Genomic DNA, 22913 nt, shown 5'->3' on the forward strand with positions numbered 1-22913 from the left:
TGCCTCGCACCAACGCACGTGCGGCCGGAGGAGGATAACCGACACTTTATTCTGCATGGTACAATGCTTTTCCCACTCCTCTCAAAGCCTTCCTGTTTTTCTAAAGCTAATCTGGCATCTGCAAATGCATTTTAATAATGGCACCTATTCAGATTAGTTTCCTTTCCACATTGATGAAGTCCACCTGCTTGGACCTCCCTCAAGTCCAGGAAGAGGGACTACAGATGTTCAGCGAGCACAGGGCCTCGGGTCTTGGATTCCTTGCACCGTATAAACACAACGCCTGCATTTCCACCTTTTATGAATGTATATATGCTATGTAGACTATAGATAAGCCCACCTGCGAATGTACTCAACCAGCACGTAAAACTCTTGGCAGTGCAGCTCTAAGTAGTACTTTTTTCTCATTTGGATTACAAGACATTCATTTTGAACAGACAGTGGACCTAAGCTTGAACTGCTCTAGTTTCCACCGACACTCTCATATAAAACTGCAAGGCATATCCTGGCCCTGAAATATGAAATCCAGAGAGCTGTCCCAGCTCATCCTAGCTAAGGGTGAAGCCGGTAAGCGTGACGAGAAATAAGCAGGTCCTGGACCTATAAGTAGGTCCAAAAAAAAAGCTGTGGTATAATTAGAGAACTATATCTCCTGAGCCGTTTCAATGAACTGTGGTACATTCATGTAGTGTAAAAAAAGTCTAGACAACTTTTATACTACATTTAAAGCATGAGGGTTATGATAGACAACTGTCAAAATTCCCTGGGAACTGAAATACAGAGCATCCTCCTCTTATTAAAGTGGTATGATCTGCTCAGTGCATTAATTTTTTATTTCAGCTGCCTTAAAATAGGTATGCAGATAAGTGTTTCTATACACATTTTGTCTTTCCAGTAGGTTTGCCATCTATTCGCAGTCTGTTTTCAAATACACGCGACTTACTCCAGCATGAAAAGCCAGTGTTGAATCACACGCTTTCAGCAGTCTCTTCAGTTTGTATATGAGGATTTATCATCTTCAATTTAGCAAGTTTACAGAACATAGCCAACTGCTTTTCTTTGCTTCCAAATAAAGTATGGAAAGTACAGTCTGTGGCAAGGGAAGCAGAAGATGAAAAGGCCCATCTGGGTATCTTTTTTTCTGTTGCAGCTGCTAAAAACTGAAACCCATCCTCTGTCAGAAAAACAGAATTCGGTAGTTAACATGAAAAGAAGTCTTCGTATGTTATTTACATAATGCATAGAGCGTGTGGCTCTTTTAAAAACCAAACCCATTGCTGCTTTAGATAAAGACAACTGCAAGCGCAATGAGAAGCTGATAGAATAGGAAGCTGGAAGATTATACAACTACATACAAAGTTCTTATTCACTGACTTTCCTACTGGGGCAAAATAATGAAAAATATGTGAAGTGGTCTCCAGATTTAGCATGAGCAGTTGAATTACCGTGGGCGAAGCTACTGTCCCTATGTATGGGATCTGCCAGGTAAAACTGCCACACAAACAACTGAGTGTCTCTGCCTGGCATGGCATCGCCTCAGGGGGAACCTGGCTTATAAAAAAACCAGAGCTGTGTTGTAGAACTTCAAAGACTAACTGAAAGTTTGTGTTTTACTGAGATAAACCAAGGCACCTTCTGTAAAAATGGGATGTTTTATAACTTTTAGCATGGAGTATACACAATGAATGCTTGGATGAATCCAACAGCTGATGTGATCCAGGTGTTAGATCAAGTAGAAAAATTATATAAAAAAACCTACGTATTAATTTTGGAGGAGAAAACCTATGACCATCTAAGTGAAGGACTTATGGAATGGTTCAACAGCACTTATAAATTGCTACCTGCAGTTGATATTTCCAAGAAAAGGGGTTCCAAAGAGAAATCTCAAATTAAGGAAGAAGTATATATTTCACATATATGGCAAGTTTTCACTTACAAAGTAAGAAATGTCAGCTAATCATAAGCAATTCGACATCTAAAATAAAAATAACAACACGTTACAATTTCAGATGAGAAAGAAAAGCTTTTCAACAAAAGCAAAAGAAATAATACTTTGTTAGATATTTAATCTACTTCCACAATTATAGCAAACTTTCAACTGCATCATGTATCTCAATGCTTAAAACTAAATGTTCTGGTTATCTGGTTCAGGGAAATTTTGCTGTATAAAGGTACAGAGTCCTTGCAAAAATAGGGAAAATTAAATATACATTTTAAGACTTTTCTGCAGAGACAGGGAGATAGCGTATGTCAATATTTACTGTTCTCACTAAGTCCTCACTACAAAATGTTTTTATCTCTAAAAGTAAGTTGCACAGTGGAGTTTTGCTGTTAAAAGATTAACTCTTGAGAGGTGGTAAGCACCTGCTTCTGTGCTGAGTCAGCAGAACATGTGCCTGCCTTGAACATGCCAGGTCCAGGCAAATGCAATTAACTCAGTAAAACTTTGTAAAGCTGAAAGCTCTTCTAAATGGGGGTGGGGGCAGAAGACACTTAACATCATGCCTAGGGCATCTTACCATGCATTTATTATCATTATAAAATCCTAGCACTGATAAAACGTTTCATAAAAGATACCTGCTAGCCAGTCGTCTCAAAAGACATTTTTCCACCTCTCACTCATTCAGGTAAGGGAAGTCTATGGCCTTTCCAGAACCCATCACACGTGTTCCTCTGCAGGTCTGAGGTTGGGAATCTGCATCTCACCCCACTGAAGCAGAGTGGGCAGCCATGCAAACCTCTTTGTGCTGAGCCAAGCTGTGGTCACTGCCTGGGGAAGGTGCTGGAGGGATGTCAGAGAGGAAATAACACCAAGCACATGCACTTGAAGGTAAGTGGCAGCTTGGAAAATAGCAACAGCAAAAGAAAGAGAATGTGATCTGGCATGGGAAGGCAAGCGCTGCTGCTCAGACCCACACTTCTTGCAGGCTCGACTGGGAGAGTGGCATGTGCCGTACTGTCTGCGGTGCAGAGCAATCGCTACGTGTTTACACTCCACAACATATTGAAAAGTATTTCTAAATGCACTATGGTTTGGTCACTGCCGCAGAGGAAATGCAAATATTCATCTTGCAAAGTACAGGTGCTATCCTAGGAAGTCATGGGTTCCTCTTAACAGTATTAACCAGATTTTAAAACAGAAAGTATTTATCACTTGGGATTCCAGACCTTACACCTTTCTGCAAGGTAGGCAGACGTTTCTCCATCACTCAACTTCCATACCCAACGAGTCCGAGGAGGAGGACGGGAGGACTTAGCCTGTCATGTCAGACATGCTCTGCTTCTGGGGCTGCAGGTGCAGGGTAGGTGCTGCAGCAAGAGCTGTAACCAAGTATGAGCCAAAAAATGATGCCAGAAGGAGCTCTGTGGATACCCTCTTTCCTCCTTGGACATCTCGGTATCTCTGTTTTCCAGACTAAGCAAGGGCTGTGACTGTGCAGGGATGCTCACCTCTGCCTGCCTCCAGCCCATCCTCACTTTGGTCTGATCTACCCTGGAGCTGGCGGAGAACTTCCTTCTTCTCTTGCTGCACATGAATTTTGACCACAGTAGCTAATCTGCCTCACCATTTTCACATGAAGAAGTACTATGAAATATCTAGTCTCCTGGTGGAAAGTCTTATCTGTTAATATTACAGATCTCTACATTCCTCACCATACTAGAAATGTGGGGTTTTTTACAGCTGAGGTGTTCTGTGCACCTTTTGCCCCTGCCCTTACTGGATGCACATCACCATGTTTATAATTCTCCGCACAACCTTTATTCCTATATTCTGGCAAAGACCATCAGTGTTCACAAATGCAGAGTAACTACTGGCAATTACACTGCCAACACAACCCTTCAAGAAACGTACAGTGTATAATACCTGCTGCTTATACTTCTTTTATTCCATAGTACCTGGGGGTAGCAGGCCATCAGAAAGGCCATCTGGCTCCTATTTGTGCAAATGGTGGTTTGTGGGTTTACAATTTGTATGCGCCAGAGGGATTTTGGAAGGAAGCAATTCAGCACTTAAGCATGTTTCATCATTTTGATGTATGACAGGGGAAATATGTATAGTTATATATGCCCAAAGAGATCAGGAAAATTATTTTTAAACTGAAACATTTGATGTTTATACAGCATTTATACAATTCCTCTTAAACTGCTGTTTTCCTTTTTAAAATTAGCATCAGTGTTTGTTTCCTGTGTGAAACCTGATTTTTGTCTGCCCAATTAAAGTGAAGATAAATGTGACAGGAAGCTGTTTTGAATACAGTACCTCAGCTGCAGAATAGAACTTCTCTGAGTAATTGAAATGAAAGTCGGTATCAGTAAAAATAAATTGCACAATTCAGTTGTGGCTGGAAAATTACTACCGCTATTGGCAACTTGATGCAACTATTTCTATTACTTTCTATTGCATGAGGTAAGGTAATAAATACTTCATAAGAACAGTAGAGCAAGCTTTATTTTATTCCATATTGTGGATATCAAACAATACTGCTAGCAAAAGATTGCCTCTAGGGCAGGAAAATGTTTTATTCTCCACCCCTGCACAGTCAGGAGTCTTTCTGCTGGTTCTGCCAACAAGGATGCCAATTAGTGTCAAGTAACATTTTGGTACTGCTGATGAGACACGAAACAAAGGGAGCATAGTATGGTGAAAGGAATTTACTGTACTAAGAGATAGAAAAATAGCTTTTTTTTTTTTTTTTTTTTTTTAATCGGACCTAGAAATCAGTGAGACGAGGGGAAAAAAGTGAATACCACTCCTGCGGTTTTACAGTTTATATCCCAAATTATGGACTGGGAGCTCTCATGTCATGCTCCCTTCTTAGAGGAAGCCAGCATTACATCAACCTTCAAAATGCACAGATCGTATCCACTTGCTAAGGTGAACCCCAAACCAGCTCTGTGTTAATTCTCCTGGTACTTTCATCAATATTCCTAACACTACCTAGATAAATAGTTTCAGTGAAATCCAAAGAATGAAATCTCCCGCTGAGGAGCATGCACAAAGCATGTCCACTGGTGAAGATAAATCTCAAGGACATCACTCAGTTTTTCTTTATTTCCAGCTTCCCCATCAAGTCAGTGTGAAATCCCCATTGAGTCACCTTTGCTCCCGTAAAAGCGGAGTGAGGAAGATGACCGCACCTTGGAGTGAGAAGGCCACTTCCTCAGCAATCAACTAATTCCCAGTGCCCTGTCTGTGGTCACTTCATGAGTGTCGAGTCTCTTTCTAAGAGAGCACTTTGCATGTGTTCTTGACTGCTAGAAGAAGATGGGCAGGGGATAAATCTGCAAAACTGGCCAGGGCAATCCATAAGGGTGAGCAGGGCCAGTGTCGCTCAGGAATCCCCCCAGAAACCTGGCTTGATGGGGGCAAAATTATTTCCCTGCCAAGGTGTACTGCTGAGCATCTGTCTTAGTTAATGGAACAATGTTTGATCTGCAATAAAAGCCACATCCTGACTTTCTTAACTCTGCAAAGATTTCAATAGCAAAGTAAATCCAGCTTTGCACCAAATGTCAAGTCCGGACCTTATTTCCTCTGCAAAAACATCAACAGCAGCGTAAATCTCACTTCTGTATTTTTTTTTTTTTCCAAGAAAGTTTACCTCATATATAATACACAGAAAATGCTCCAGTAAATATAGGAATGAAATCATTGCTGCTATAAAAAGGAGGGGTGGCATACCTTCCCTATCCATCAAGCTCCATGCAGTTGGCACCCTATAAATCATAGAAAGCACAGGAATAATTATAGAACTGGAAGCTGATTACTGTAAACATTCAGAAGTAGCTCCTGGTAATTGGAAGCTAAAGAGAATGTGAGCATGATTACAACCACGAAGGAGCTGTGCAGGTCACTTATACCCCTATTTTTCTCTATTCCTTAAAACTAGGTTTTCTCACAAAGCAACAAGCAACCTAGTCAATCTAGCACCTGGTATATGAACAATCTGTTACTATCGTGAATTGTTTGTTCTCTGTCAGAATTAGTGCTGATGTGACAACATTGGGATCACCAGGATCTGATTACTTTCCCGTTGTGCATTAAGCAACATAGCTTAACAGCTTCTGCCAGCTTGTTCTGTCATCTCCTGGCACCCCTTCATCACTTCTAGAGGCACTGCAATGCATTTACGGTGGAAAACACCTGGTCACAGAAGGGCAACTTGCACTGACAGTAGATGATGACAACATGTAACATGGGCTTTAGTACTGGGGGTGTTCATTTTTTCACTCAGGACAGTACAGAGAGAAAACTCTGTCTCCTCCACCCTTAACAGAGGGAGCTCCTTGGTGAAGGTGCATCTGCCTGACACATTGTGCTGGACCACAAAGAAATATTCAATTTCTTCCTCAAAGAAGTTGCACCACTGGCACAAATATAATAACACTTAAGCCGAAAGTGATACCCTATTTCTTGCCCAAATGTACTAGAATGACGCTGCAACATGACCAAGGGGGAAAGTTGCTTTTTCTGGCATCAGATTGTGCTCTCCTCCTGTCCTCAAGTAGGAAGATATACAGAACCTGTCATTTTTATTCTACATAGAGAATTTAGTTTATTTATGGCTCTAATCCCTACTTGATCCTTAGAAAGCTATTTACCTCAATTATACATGTCTCTCATAACAAGTTCTACAAGTTAATTACCACAAGTGTAGGAGCATCGGTTTTCATCCACATCCTTATGTTGTTACTATACAAGCCCAAATTCTAGCTGTATTCTGCATTTGCAGGAGAATTTTCAGAACTAAAACAATGAGCTTTTGAAAAAGCCACCCTTTTATTTAAAAAATGTTACCTAGACTCCTATCTGAAATTATTTAGAACTTGGGTATACTATGACCAAGAAGACAAGAGCCTCTCCACATGATTTCACCTGAAGAAAGTGCTACAAAAAGTGTAGCTTTTGCTACCCAGCAGTAAGTTTCTCACCATGCTGTATAATCCCGTGCTCCAAAAGTCTGCGGCCAAGCTGCTCTGCTTCAGCCCGTGTCGTGGCCTCTCCTTCCTGGATCAGCCAGTCAATGAACTCTGATGCCACGAAGGTCCGTTCGTACTTGACTCCTTCCTCTTCCCTGGCTTGCAGAAGAGTATTTTCAGAACTCATTAGCCTGGTATGGGGGGAAAAAAATTGGTAGGACAAATGGTTCTTCGGAAAAGCAATTCCAAATCTAGTCTGGCAAATCTCACTAATATTAAGCAAACACAGGTGAACCTTTCACTGACTTACTAAATCTTTCCTGAAGCTAGCAATCTAAACTTAGGATGTGAATTAAAACTGCTTAGTCAAGACATTTAGGCTTTCTTGGTTTTAATTAATTCTAAATAACTAAATTAATGCTTTTTTTTTCTGTAAAAGAAAACAAGCTTTTTCAGTTTCATATTTCTCCTATTTAGTTCTTTAGCTTCTCTGAAAGTTACTGTATAGTCAACTTTGAAAAAAAATAGCCCAAAAGCACCAAATTGTGATTAATGTGTTCAAAAATTCCTGATTAATTTTTACAGTTAGCAGGACTATGCCCTGAAGTCATTTTGATGGTTTTGAAAATTCTCCCCATAAGCTCTAAAACAGCTGCAGAAAAATTCAAGAGGAAGAAGAAAAGGTAGTTCTGTAGTTTGGGTGGTTGATAAATATTTAGCACACGACACTTTGTGATGCAGCTGCAATCAGTGAGTTACACACCTGAACACAATTTAACATCTGAGTCTCGGACCCTCTGTGCCTCAGCTGGCTCCGTGTAATACCAGAGTTCAGAGGAACGTCATGAGGTGTCTCTAAATAACCTACCAACTGGCAGGTACCTAGCTTAAATATACTAATAAAATTCACCATTCAAGTAACCTATGCAAATGCACAGTATTTAAAAAGAAAGAAAAATAGAAGCCGTAGTATTTTGTTAATGCAAAAGTAAGGTTCACAGTTTGAAAGAGAAGACAGTTTGAAAGAAGTGAGAATCACTCCCTTTTAATACAAAATCCCACTTTTTTTTGTTTCGTTGGAGACTGAGCACCATAGCCTCCTTATTTACTAATTTAATTTTTTTTCATAATTACTTTATTTATTATAGGTTAATAATAAGACTAGTGGTAAGACTTTCAGAATAATAGCTCAAGAATAGCATGGTTATTTTTTCCATGTTAAGAGTAATAAATCCCCTCCCTTTACCAACTATTTCAAAATTAAGGGCACAACTGAACTACAACAGGAATATTCTGTAAGTGCTTAATCTTTGCCCTTCTGATAAAAAATTTGAATTTCATGTAAATCCATACATTGGCCATCTCCTTCTTAAACTGCCAGCATGTCCAGACTTCACAGAATGTAACTTCACCTCCTTTGGGAGGCATCTGTGCCATAAGAACTGAGAGAGAAATTTAATTTGAAATTACAATGAAGAGGTTTGATAAGATCCAGTCCTTGTTATTTCACCTGAAAGATTTATTCCCTTGTCTTTAACAAGAGCTAAGCAGAAGCCTGAACTGACTGGATCTGACCACCAGGCAGCAGATCATCAAACCAGGCAAAGGCTGCTCCACCACAGCTGTATGTCCGTGGCAGATATAATGAGCTGCTTGTTTGGATGTTGGTGCGTCATTGCCAGCACCTCCAAGCTGAGTAAGAACTAAGGAAGTCAAAATGAGCCGAAGTCAGGGAGGAGGCCAAAAGCAAGAGTATTTGCCACAGGGGACAAGGTATTGACTCCAGAACTCCTGCAAAGACTGTTCTTTTTCATACTTTGATTTACAAGCATCTGCATGCAAGGCAACATTTTGTTGCACACTAACCACATCTAATACAGACAGAGCTCCAAGAAACCATCTTTAAATGTGTCTCATTCACCAGGCTTTTTTCCCCACAGAAAAAAAAGCAAACCCAAAGCTTGTGTCTTTTCGTACCATCTGCTGCACAGTTACCCAGAATTGGTTACTCAGGCTGTGTGGGCACCAAAGAAAAAATCCTTAGGATTGTGTTAATTGTTCTTTGATGAGTCTATAATTAGTTGACCAGCTTGTTGAAGTTGCAGATACAGAGGTACTTGAAAAAGAGCTGCTAATCGTTAAATTTTTTACAGAGACACAAAAGAAATTTGGAAAAATATCAAGTGGAAAAACACTCAGCCTGACATTTCACACCCTTCTGTGTGTGCCCAGAATAGCACTGCAAAGGATTTGGACTTGTGAACAAACAGACATGACAAATTGACAGTTTAACAAACCTAGAAACAGCAATCCATAGACTTACATCGCTAACTGAAGTAAATCACTGCAACTCCATGGCTGTCAACAAAGCTATACCAATTTACATCAGCCAAAAACCTGGCCTTTCACTAGCCAGAATCAGAAATGGCCTCTATCTCTTGCATTTTCTCCTTGTTTTGAAAAACATGAGGCCGTTCATGTCAAAACATATTATTGCTAAAACTGGTGTTGTCCTGCATTAAGGGAATGTATTTAGCCAAACACTGAAATTCAAACCCTTTTCAAAAGAAAATTTTAACCTTGTTTCATCTAAATAACTGCACCAGAAGATAAATTTAATTAACCACTGATGAGTTAAAATGAAAGTGATTCAAAGAATGCAGTCTCAGAATTATCTGAATGATACCCTGAAATGAAAACCGTAAATCTGCACTTCTATCTGGTTGAAAAATCTCAGTTGAAGTCAATGTCATGAGATGACTTATAGCTCCTAAACCTGACTGCACCAGAAAAACAACAATCCTGTGTGCCTGACCAAAGCCTACTGAGAATTGCAAACATCATAAAAATAGGATCCCTGCACAACTTGTTTTTTTTTTAAAGCTGTGAGAGGTCTGTGCTGGATTTACTTAAGTTTCGCAGGAAGGGTTTTGTTGAATAGGGAACACGTTTATCTCATTCGATCTATTTGGTCAGTCCCGTAGAGTACGAAAACTGATACTATCTTTGGACCTAATAAACTATTCAACAGTTTTCAGACAAAGCTGTAGGAAAACCAGTAGGTTTCAACCTCTAGTTATAAACTTGAAACTCAAAGCATGTTCACAGAAAGGATTACCAAAGTTTGCAATGATGTGTAGGGAACCTGAGCTGATTTATGATTTTCAGTGCAAATGAAGGAAAAATACAGTCAGAGACTGGTTTTGAATCTTCTCATGGCACAAATATAGCCACCAAAGATGCCCACAGTAGGTGAAGGAGGTGATGCCACAAGAGAAGAGAATCCAGGGTACAAGAAGCTTTGTGGTCACACAGAAAGGAGACAGGGACAGGGAGCTCCTCACTGCGGCGGCAGACCTCGTGTTCACATGTCCCAGGGCAGAGCACCGGGCATTTACCTGAAACAGCTGTCTGAATGCAGGGAACCTGCCTAATGCGTCCATTCCTCTGCCCACGCAACAACCTGCTGATCCCCCTAAAGCATTTTGCTCATTTTACCCACTGAGGGTACCAATCTGCGTGGACTGACGTTGGATAACACGTCTGTAATTTTTGGAAAGCAAAAACTACACTGGCTTGTGAATGCAATGGTACTTCAGCCCTAATGCAGTAGATGGAGAAGAGCAGGAAACAGTATTGTAATGTCTATCTTAATCTAGCAAAGCCTAGTGAAGATCAGCAACATCTACAAAATTAGACACAGATTTTTAAAATATGTTGGATTCAAACAGATTTCCTTTGGCATAGTTGCATTTCTTTTGACATTAGGTCTACAGACATTTTGATAAACAAGCTGAATATACTGGTGACTTCATGTTTGCGCATTAATACTTTTCTCCAGTTGTTGCCATTTAATGACTACTTTAATTGCGCTGAATTAATATTTTCTTTCTCAACACTATAAGGAAACTGATACAACAGATGTATTACACATACACACATTTCATTGCAGAACTCTTTCTGTAGTAGTCTGACTTTCAGTATTAGATTTTGAATTTAAAATGCATCCAATGAAACCGTAAAGGTGCTGCTAATAAGCATGCATGGACAAGGAACCTAATGAAATCCAAGTGCTCTGTACATTGGGTTTGCTACAATAAACAAAGTGAAGCCCAGATAGCCCAGGTATGTGTTCTTATCTCCCATGAATATGAAATATTTCCAATGATCCATGGAGAATTTTGACTAGCTTTGACTGTCACAGACTGGTTTTGAAATGCCGTGTATTTTCAGTCTATACTATATTTAGCACTCAGGTCTGGTTTTAAAAGTTTCTGAACCCTTTAGATATGTTGCCTAGGAGCAACCACCTCATAAGGATGTAGTTTTATTTAGATATAGGTGCTGCTTTTAGCGTTAACTCCTTTTCCAAGATGGGGACAATCTATGCTGTGATGAACATTTTTCTGCTAGTATAGTGCTGGACAAACTGGACGCCAGACATTGGTTTGGAGATAGGTCTTCATGCAGAGAAACGGGGATGGAAGCAGACACTGGCAGAACAGAGTTCTGCCCACCGTGGCTCCTTTCATGCAGAGGACTGTTATCAGCCTCACCAACAAAAAAAAAAATATTTTGCTCACAGAAAAATAGAAATAGAAATATAGAAAACAAATAGAAAAAAAAGTTTGCTACTGTAGACACACTGATCGGCTTTTCATAGTACGGGCCAGGCTTGCAGGCACTGCATGTTACAGAGTCTAAAGGAGCAAATGCTGTGCTTGGTAAGGCACAAGAGATTTCGGAGAAGAGTGATTCAATTCATCTGTCCCAGTGCATCCAATGAAGGATTTTTTCCAGTGGTGTACTTTCTTGTGTCTTATACAATTTATTTTTTTTACTTTAAATAGTCACGGTCACTGAGTCTCAGGGAATTTTCTCTGATGGGTGTAACAAAAGGAGTGGCATTTACAATTACTGGTTTATATTTCAGTTTAATTGCGCCTTCACCAAATTGACCTTCAGAGCCTTCTAACCTTAAAAACAGTATTTATCATTAGCTTTTAAACTTGGGATTGTCCTGAGTGCTTTATTCTAAGATGGAAACAAAATTCCTCCAGCCAGAAGACACAGCATCTCTCCTGGCTGCTGCATGCTTCTGCTCTAACCAAGCAGGAGAGTGTGTGGGATTCAGTCTGGAGTAATACTTCAAGCTTTTTGGTAAATAACATACCACAGCTTTTACATTAGTTTGTAGCATATGCCAACATGCATTTTATTCACTCAGCTTGAAAGTACCCCGTCACAATCTCTACATCCGGAATAAAAATGTCATTAATTATAGATTGGGAAGTACAGTTAAGGTGCCTAGTTATTTGATGGAAATAATCCGGTGGGATACTCAGTATCTCAGCATAATCATCGGTTTCAAACCTTAATTAGATGTTCTTGGCTTGGATTTTTTTGAAACTACCTTTAATATAACCTTTCTGATTTAGAAGCTTTGCAGACTGGAACACTGAAGATCAGTTTCACCTGTTACTTAAAATCGTACCTCCTGGTGAAGATAGGGAGTCTCAACAGATATGTTGCCACTTGTTCAGTATGTGTTGATGTACTAAAGGTTTAGTGATTACAATTGTGATTATAATTTTACATGACAAATAATCCATTAGTAATTTTTTTTACAGAGTAGAGTTCAAGGGCTTAAATTTACATTGGGTTCTCATATAGAATGTATTTATGACCCAGAACTAAGAAAATGCAATTTCATTTTAAACAAAATGCTACAAGTGAAAGTGGTAGAAAAGTGAAAGGGAAATGGGAGAGAGAGAGAAGGATTACCAAATAAAGTCACGGGATTACCCAGACCCATTCCTGCATGATTTGAAAGACTCTAGCTATTCAAAAATAGATTAACAAGTATCATTTGCCTCCTGTAGTACTATTAGCAACACATTATGGATACTGAATGCAACATACTTTTCATACAGTCTTTGTCCTCTCATGAAGACCTTCACCTCATTGTCCAGTGGAAACGTCCCATCATCTTTTCTGAAGCGGTAGAACAGTTTGACATCCTTGAATTCCTTATGCTCATCACAGACTGAAAGGTAAAATAAAAAAAATCATAGGGATGTTAAGGAGTTGAGGATCTATTTAGAACGTTTCACTGCTGAACTTCAAAGCAAGCACGTATGTGGCCTAACCCCCCGTAATTCTGAGCATACAACTTTATTCAGTTCTAATAACTGATGAAAGGCTGGAGAAAACTTTCAGATAGGTACCCAGATTTCTAGGTGAGGGGGATAGGTGTTCATCAGCTTTCTGAGTATTACTGCAAACATACAAAGAGCAAAAAACCATCCATCTGCTATATACCCAGAAAACCTTTTGATGAAAAGTCTGTTAGCTTGTTTGTTTTGAAGGTCACCAGTGTAGAACACGCAATAATTTAAGGATTGGAAAATTTCTTAAAGTTACTTGTATCAGTTGAGTGATGCTGTAGGAAACTTGAGACTTGCTGCAGAAACAGTCAAAATCAAAGCCTTCTGTCCTCTTAAAATTGCCTCAATTGCTCTGCCATGCCAGCTAGCAAATGGTAGGTACCACAGGAGCACAGTGCAAAATGCTAAATAAGGTTTATAGAGGAGCAGCTGACGATGGGCTCCTGTAAATGCAGAACAGAGCTCCAGCAAGGGCACAAATTAACGGGAAAAATATCCCAACCAAGCTGCTCCTAGCAGAGCTGTCAGCCCACGCACATGGGCTCACTTGCACCACAGCAGCAGGAACTGGTACCCCTTTCACTTGACATGGGATTTGAAAGGATGCTCTGAGCATCGTGCAGAACCTAACTGAACCTCTCTGAATTTGCCTTACCTCACTTTGCAAAGAAATTTGTTAAATTTGAATGCAATACATGACTTTTTTTTTAAGAAACATCTGCTTTATATGCAACATATACACGCACATATATATAAAATTTGTATGGAAGTTACAGGGTGCAATTGGATCCTGAGGTAGAAAATATTTGAAGGCTGTTAAAGCTTTAAGCAAGCACCCAGCAATAAAACAACTATTGCTCAATTAAATTAAGTCACTCAGGCAGCCACGCAACTCTTCACTGACATTTTCTCAATAGACAATTAAGTAGTCAGATTTGAATACCCTATAATTACCTTATTCTTTAACTATCTACCGTGCATCCCAGTTTCCATAACAACCCAGAATTTCAATTTAATAGCCGAGCAGAAGCTGTAGAAGTGGCACTCATTCAATATGTGCATTTCTTCCTTTAATTAAGGTGTTGTTAATTTATTGCAGATAGCAGCAGTATTGCTGCACATACAGTGACCCCTGTATAAAGTCAACATTGGTTTGTTTGCAGTGGCTCAGTTTTCTCTTAAAAAAGAACTAAATGGTACATTTTGCCTTTTTGAAATGGGTCATACTATACGCTTGAAATCAAGGGCTTGGATCTTCTTTGTTTTGTGTACTTCCTAGTCTTTTGTGCACCAAAAAGCAACTAAATTCTACCACTGAATTGGAAATCTCCTTTTCATCAGAGTAAACTGTTACTCAAGAAGCTGAATGGAACAGGTCTCAAATAGACAACAAGTTTAGAAGAAAACTAATCAGGGCACAGTTGGACCACTAACTTTCTTGCAGCTGTACCAGCACAAATGTTTGTGCAGCTGGTGTGAGGAACAGGGCCAGAGAACTAATCCACATGAGAAAAATGACCTTTTTTTACCGGCTGATTTTTCAGATGGGTTTTTCAGCTGGAAAACTGTGCTCTGGGGAGCACGGAGGTGAGGGCAGTTGGGAGAGAGGGGACAGGATCCAGCTGGGGCTGCTCGGGAGGCAGGGAAGCAGCAGTACAGTCTCCAGTAACTTTCCCCCCTGTACTGACATGGGGAACGTCACTCCACAGCTCTTCAGCCTCTCTCCGTGTCCCTCAGGACACAGGGGACCTTGTGGAGCAGCACAGTTCAAGGGAGATGCTCCCTTTGCGGCAGGGAAAAGATCCTACCTGTCCTGTACTTCACTGAAGAGCAGGAGTGGTATTTCCCTTTTTTCTCACAGCAGTCAATAAAATTTAGCGTAGAACTTTTTAGCAGCTAATATTGCACTTACCATGATGGATAATGCTGTGATCCAATAATTTCTGCACCAGTTTAATTGCCGTCTCTCGGTCGGAGGCCTCTTTATGGTCAATCAGCCAATCGATCAGCTCTTTGGCAACGAAGCAGTTCGGGTAGGTCTTGAGGTGGTGCCGCCGATCTTTAATGACCTTTTCTTCATGCAGTCGGAGCCTGAGGGTCAAATGACTTTGTGAATATTGTGTGCAAAGAGTCTCTGTAACTAGCAAGACTGGGACAAGAGTGGAGCAGAGGCACCCGAGCCCTGCTCACAGGATGGGCTTTGCAGGCGTTGGATGGAAGAGGAAGAGACTCGGTCACACGTCCAGCGCTGGCGTCTGACCACCAGACAACCCACAGCAACCATTTCCTACAACTTTAAACCCCATACTTGGAAAAACTGGGTTTCTGCCCGGTGGTAAAGATTAAAAAATGAAGAACAGTACAGCATACTAAGCCCATTAAAATGTTTCCTGTAGCCCAATTAAACTGTCAATAATTTGGAATTAATTTTCCCATATTACCACTAATAGGTTCCATGTTACTCTCTTACTTTGCGGTATCACTGCTGTAGTTTTTTTTCTTTTTTTAATCTCATGCATTTTTTTAGTTGTAGTTTCTTTCTTGGTTGGGTAACTGCATTTTGCCTCCAGCTGCACAGCAAGCATAGCATTTATGATTTAAAATTCAAGCACAAAGCTGTTCCAACTCAATGTTATCTAGAATAAAAAAGTTGCCTCCTACTCTAAATAAAGGGAGACTGATTTCTCACTTGGGGAACTGTTGATAAATGCTATCTATCTGCAAAATCTCCCCCATCATCTTGAAAGCAAGTTGGTTGACTGGTTTTGAGACACTTGGGTCGGAATGCAAGATCCTGATTAGAGTATTGCCTTGTTAGTGAAGGTTCTGGAGTTCTGCATCTTTATTTTTAGTCATTTTTTTCCAAATAAACAAAATGAAAACCATTATCAATAAATTAATGGATAGAGGTTTTTTAAAGTTTTTTAAAGTTTTCTGCTTTCTTGTTTCCATTTTAATTAATACATTTAATAATTCTGGTTTTGTAGTGCTACGTCTATATAACAGTTCTGAAGAAAGCATAGAAAACACAACGCTTGGGCTCCTATCACAAAGAGAAATATTGCCATTCATTTTGAAGTGGCCAGGATCCTACTTTGTAAACAGTCTCACTAACTTCAAAGAAGTCCTGAGAAATTATAGAATAATTATAGGAGGTACAACTATCTCTATTTTCTGGAGGGGGAGATAGCGCAGAAGGGCATTACCATGAGCCTCAAGAAGCAGAGAACAGGAGTCAGCCATGAGACCAATTTTCCTCTCAATGTCATTCCAGTGTGAAACAATTATTTCTCTTTAGAATCAAAGAAGGGGAAACTATTTGGCTGAAATAAGTGAAGAAATATTATTAGGGCATTAGACAAGGCTTATGTAGGCTTCTACCTAAAAATAGTAGCAAAGGAATGTTTTTGTTTTGCAGCATTTAGCTTTGAACTACACTGGAATGCCCAATCTGTGATACGAATTCAAAATCTGCTTTGCAAATGTCCTGATTTCAGCCAGGATGGATAGAGTTAATTTTCTTCCTAATAGTTGTTATATTGCTGTGTTTTGGATTCAATATGAGAATAATGTTGATAACACACTGATGGTTTTGGTTGTTGCTGAGCAGTTGTGGTGCTTATACTCAGTCAAGGACTTTTCAGCTCCCCATGCTCTGCCAGCGGGGAGGTGCAAAAGCAGCTGGGAGGGGGCACAGTCAGGACAGCTGACCCAGCCTGGCCAAAGGGATACTCCCCACCATATAACGTCATGCCCAGTATAGAAACTGGAGTTGGCCGGGGAGTGGGAATTGCTGCTCGGAGACAGGCTGTTGATCAGCGAGTGGTGAGAAATTGCTGCGTTGGGCATCACTTGTATATTCCTTTATCAATAATAATAATAATTCTCCCTTTGCTGTCCTATTAAACTGTTTTTATCTCAATCCACGAGGGTTTTTTTCCACTTCTCTCCCCCATCCCACCTTGGGCAGGGAGGAGACAAGTGAGCAGCTGCGCGGTGCTTAGTTGTTGGCTGGGGCTAAACCACAACAACAAGTGTCATTAAAAGATGAAGACTTTTATATTAAAACCACCGATAAATCAGATTAGTATTCTGGAAAGAAGTGCTGGTAAATATCCCATGCATTGTGAAATTCTCTGAGCTAAAATACCTTTGCTTAAAACATATTTTCCAGATGTGCTCTAACAGCTGTTGCCATACTTAGAAAGAAAAACCTACACAGTTTTAATTACAGAACATGCAATTATCAGTAAGTTTGGCTGAGCTTTACATTTAATATATACTCCAGGTCCTGTTAATGTTTATCCAGTTTTAGGTCACACAATAATCTGCAAGAACAAAAATATGAAAAATATGAAAATACATATGCAGACAGCTCAACCCACCTTTCAGTCATCAGCGTAAGTCTAAATGGATGCAGTACATCTAACACAAGAGGGAAGCCCCCTTCTATGAAATTCTTTGTCCAAACACCACGTAACAGTGTGCCAGGACTGGTCTGGTATTCCACAAACAGGCCAGTAGCCAAAGAGCCCCAGAACTGAGTATTTATGTCTTAAATTCTGACTGAAGGCTTTCCTGAAGTTGGTGGGCTTACAAATATTGCAAGTTCTCTGTCATGTCAAAAGACATGGGTTCCCACTAGAACCTTTTTGCTCACTCAGAGCACTTATAGGGTCTCACTATATACCTTTTTGCCTTTGTTCATAAAACTCATAGAAATCTCATTATCTTAATTATCTCCACTCACTTGCTGAAGTGGTTCCAAAGTTAATAAGAGGTTGCGAAATCATTAAGTCAAACAGAGCATGACCACATAAGCCTCAGAGAACCAGAAAAAACGAATTTATCCACAATTTCCAAATGGAAGTGGGAACTTTTTCTGCAGTCTGTAACAATTGTATCCATAATGGATTATGTCCAGGCTAATTTATTTGGAATAAAGAACAGAAAGGGAGTTCAGATTTTCTCCCTGGTGTATGCTTTTCTCTCTGTCAGGGCTCCCTCACCTCTACAAACATGCTAAAAATCAAACTGTATGGAGGATAAGTAGCTCAATAAATAGGATCTAGTGTAAACTACAACTACAAAAGCTTCAAGTAGTTAGTGAGCATATCTTGCAGTTTACAAATCAAAACTTTAGGCAGGAATTCTAAAAATGTGTTCAGAAATATTTGTTAGGAGCCAAATCAAATGAGACAAAAAGAGGAAAAATGTAGCAGTCAATGCAATTATACACTGGAACCAATACTCAAGTGAAGCGGTAAATTCTTTATCCCTTGGCACTAGGCAGCAGACTTCTGACCAAAAGATCTTGATGTTTTCCCTTTAAGTAACATAAATCACTTTTCGTCAGCTAGTCCACATGATGACTGGAAAAGACCTAACTTGACACCAGTCACATTTCTCTTGCTAGAAGTTTTTCTCAAGAGCTGCTTGGAGAGTTAGCTCAAACAAACCTGACCACTTTGAGGGGAGAAGGGGGAGAAGACAGAGAGCAAACAACAAGGGCTGATGGGGGGACACCTTGATTCAACAAGCCTTTGAAAAGTTGTCCCTCTTTCTACAACTTGGTAGCCTAACACCAGAAATAAATCTTGTCTACACCAGTACATCATCCATATGTAATTCCCTATATTATTCAAGGTTACCTACCAGATTTGGCACTTGGAGCCACAGTCTCCCCTACCTGCAGAAAACGTGAGAACGAAAGCTTTTGAGTAATTTGCTGTGTACTGTAACAGGCATATGCAAACCTTTAATATTGAAAAATTTATATCCATGGCTCTTATTCATGCTTACAACAAATAAAGACAGTCTGTATTTGCATGTGTGCATGCCAGAACAGTTTTCTTGGGGGCTTGTCTAAACAGGAGTTGCTCCTAATTAAAACATGTAGGGATTCTTGCTCCACATAGAAGTGCCTTCCCCCTGCATAGCATGGACTGGGCTAACTTGGAACACTCTGCTCCTGTTTTGCAGTAAATGTGTTCAGAGTTAATGAGGAACAACGTTATTTGTTGAGAGGCCGTTAGGCATTTTCTTTGCTAACTGTCAGAAAAGTCATGATAATGGAAAAAATCAAAATCTTTGCCTAGGAATGAAGAATCAGGCACAAATTGGGAAACAATCGCTCTCACAGCTACATGAAACTTGCATTTTGTTTTCCACCAGGGAAATTAGGCATTTTGAAGTCTCTTGCATCTTTTTCTAAACCAATGGGTAAGGATTTTGCAAAGGCAGTGCCTGCATAAGAGTCTAGCTTTCCTTTTATGCCCCAGAAAATGCCAGCACACTGGCTGAAGACAGTAATGATGTCGCTAACTGGACCATGGTCCAAATATCTCACCCAGCTATTTCCTTCTATTAAGACTAGTAGTTTGTGCTTGGCTAACATCAATCTTGCAGAACACCATCCAGTCCTGATTTCTATGCATGAAAAGACAAAAAGCCTCCTGCTCTTCTTGGTAATTTTCTGAATAATTCATCTACCATTCCCTAGTACACCCTATATATAGTCCCTATGTTCATCCTAGCAAAAATGTACAGGTAACAGGTTGGTTCCTGACATGATAGGCAACATGATATGAAGACTTTCATACTGTGCTCCACTCATTCACCTCTTTTAACTAGTGAGATACCTTCCTGATGCAACGATACACACATATGATATATGTGTATATATATGTGCATGCATAATTATATATATATTAAATATACACATATATACAAATGGTATATATAATTTGTATTAAATATGATATATTTATATATACCATAGAACATTATATATGATGTATGTTATATATGCGCATAATATTATATATATATCACAGAAAACATCATTATAGAATGACTTTTTTCACAGAATCACAGAATCATTAAGGTTGGAAAACACCTTTAAGATCAAGTCCAACCATCAACCCAACACCACCATGCCCACTAAACCATGTCCTGAAGTGCCACGTCCACACGTTTTTTGAACACTTCCAGAGATGGTGACTCCACCACCTCCTTGGGCAGCCTGTGCCAATGCTTGACCACTCTCTCAGTAAAGAAATTTTTCCTAATACTAAGTCTAAACTTGCCCTGGCGCAACTTGAGGCCATTTCCTCTCGTCCTATCACTAGTTACTTGGGAGAAGAGACCAACACCCACCTCACCACAACCCCCTTTCAGGTAGTTGTAGAGAGCGATAAGGTCTCCCCTCAGCCTCCTCTTCTCCCGACTGAACAATCCCAGTTCCCTCAGCCACTCCTCATAAGGCTTGTTCTCCAGACCCCTCACCAGCTTCGTTGCCCTTCTTTGGGCACACTCAAGCACTTCAGCATCCTTCTTGTAGTGAGGAGCCCAAAAGTGAACACAGTATTCAAGGTGCGGCCTCACCAGTGCCGAGTACAGGGGCACAATCACTTCCCTACTCCTGCTGGCCACGCTATTTCTGATACAGGCCAGGACGCTGTTGGCCTTCTTGGCCACCTGGGCACACTGCTGGCTCATGTTCAGCCGGCTGTCAACCAGCACCCCCAGGTGCTTTTCCATCGGGCAGCTCTCCAGCCACTCCTCCCCAAGCCTGTAGCGTTGCATGGGGTTGTTGTGACCAAAACGCAGGACGCGGCACTTGGTCTTGTTAAATCTTGTACAGTTGACCTCCGCCCATCAATCCAGCCTGTCCAGATCCCTCTGCAGAGGCCTCCTGCCCTTCAGCAGATCAACACTCCCACCCAACTTGGTGTCATCTGCAAACTTACTGAGGGAGCACTCGATCCCCTCATCCAGATCGTCAATAAAGATACTCAACAAGACCGGCCCCAGAACCGAGCCCTGGGGAACACCGATTGTGACCAGATGCCAGATGGATTTAACGCCATTCACCACAACTCTCTGGGCTTGGCCATCCAGCCAGTTCTTTACCCAGCGAAGAGTAAACCTGTCTAAGCCACGAGTCGCCAGTTTCTCCAGGAGAATGCTGTGGGAGACGCTGTCAAAGGCTCTACTAAAGCGCAGGTAGACAACATCCACAGCCTTCCCCTCATCCACTAGGCGGGTCACCTGGTCATAGAAGGAAATCAGGTTGGTCAAGCAGGACCTGCCTTTCATGAACTTCATGAACTGGCTGGGCCTGATCCCTTGGTTAAATTTTTTAAAAATTTTTTATTAAAATTCTGTTTTTTAATGGAAGAACAAAACACCAGTGAAGAGACCATTTAAAATGGAGATTCTTAGAAGAATTTATTAGTCACTGAACAATATACACTGATGTAATCAGTCATGGCATGAAGCATGTCCTGCCCCAGAGTGCTCAACCACTGCCGATGAGTTCCAGCAGGGTCATGAGTTACTGCCGCGTTACACCTCGCTTTAGCATATGCTCTCGGTTTCAGCGACTGTGTCTGCGCAGCCCAGCTCAAGCACTGCCAGCCGAGATGCACTGAACTTCTGTAGTTTTATCACCTTAAGGTAAACCCTGAACAAAGCCATATCAGCTCCCTTGAAAATGAATAGAGATATGCAAAGGGAAAAGCATTGCAGGTGGTTTCTGCCATCTTAAAATTCATCCACAGGTTTTGTATCTTTGGAACTTCTATCAGAGAAGGATTTACTTATTTTCAAATAAAGCAAGCCACAGTGTCCTTTGTGACAAAAATATATGCACAGAAAAAGATATCTTGCCAAAGATGAGGACAATGCGTGGTGGCTAAAGAGCATGAGTTTTCTGAACCTTTTCTCAAGGGACATCACAGGTGCTCCGCTGGCAGGTAGAATTGCCCCTTTCTCTTGGAAATGGAACAGTTTTGTATCCTCCCAGAGGTCACAAAGTTTGGTTCTTTTCTGAAAGCAAGTGTATGACCTGTCTACAGGTAGATACTTACTAAGAGGTAGCATTTTCCAAAGTGTCTCAGTGACTTAGAAGCATAATTCCAACTGGAAGTTAAACTCACAGGTCAGCTGCAGACCCAATTCATTACAAAAATAAGTGAGCATATGGCGGTGTTTGTGTATATACACACACCCAGGAAAATACAGAACTACATGAAATGCCCTTTACAATAAACTTTTTCCTTTGCATTGTCAGCAAAAAAAAAAAAAAAGAAAAAAAAATAGGTCAGTGCCGATATAAACTTTGTACACAAAGGCGATCGTGAAGGTACTCTGCAAATGCAGTGTGTATTGCTGGGACAAGCAGACAAGTCTCAGTTGAAGTGTCAGCAGTTCTCTGCTGCCTGTTCCTCTTTCTATTTATGCTTCAGCTCTGCACTCACTTAGTTCTGTTACTTGATATTCATAGGAGCTAAAATACCCTTTGAAATACAGGGTCATACTGGAAATAGGATGAAGACATTTCTGTGTTGATAGCTGTGGCAGAGAAGGAATCTTACATCTGAAATAGGGTTAGAAAGGGTGTCTTCAAAGCAGCTCCTGATATTGGTTCTCATCATTGTGTTTACGTCCACACTTTTGCCCGCAGCCATCTAGTCAACATGAGGAGATGCCAGAACACAGAGCCAGAGACAGAGAGAGATTTCCGATAAACCGTCTCTCGGCGCACTGCAGAGGAAAGCCTAAAGCTTCCAAAGAAGTGATGGTCCACCAGTGCTCCTGTGCCTTTAAATGAAACATTGGGGCTGCCTCTTTTATGCAGTTCTTTTTTATAAATTCAGAAGGTAATAAGGTCACTGAGCCTGCAACCGCGCGTGCACAGGGACATCTCCTATATTTGTAACGCCTTACTAACACCGGTGGGGGTCAAAGCAAGCTCTGGGGAACAGACCCAGGCACGGCTCAGGGTCTAGGATGAAATCAAAATTATGTCTCTTGGAGTCA

The 22913-nt window shown here is 40.6% G+C and overlaps 1 protein-coding gene across 1 annotated transcript in view; it reads right to left on the bottom strand.

The window, feature by feature from the left end:
* DEPTOR (DEP domain containing MTOR interacting protein) overlaps window positions 1–22913 on the bottom strand; it is a gene marked incomplete at both ends in the record, with an annotated part of 76439 nt that overhangs the window by 33799 nt on the left and 19727 nt on the right. Inside the window, 3 exons of the mRNA XM_082014974.1 lie at window positions 6934–7112; window positions 12844–12967; window positions 15001–15179. Of these exons, the coding sequence (XP_081871100.1) occupies window positions 6934–7112; window positions 12844–12967; window positions 15001–15179 (482 nt within the window). The remainder of the gene's footprint in view (window positions 1–6933; window positions 7113–12843; window positions 12968–15000; window positions 15180–22913) is intronic.

This window comes from Phaethon aethereus (assembly GCF_964289735.1).
Source record: "Phaethon aethereus genome assembly, chromosome: 2".
Lineage (NCBI taxonomy): Eukaryota > Metazoa > Chordata > Aves > Phaethontiformes > Phaethontidae > Phaethon > Phaethon aethereus.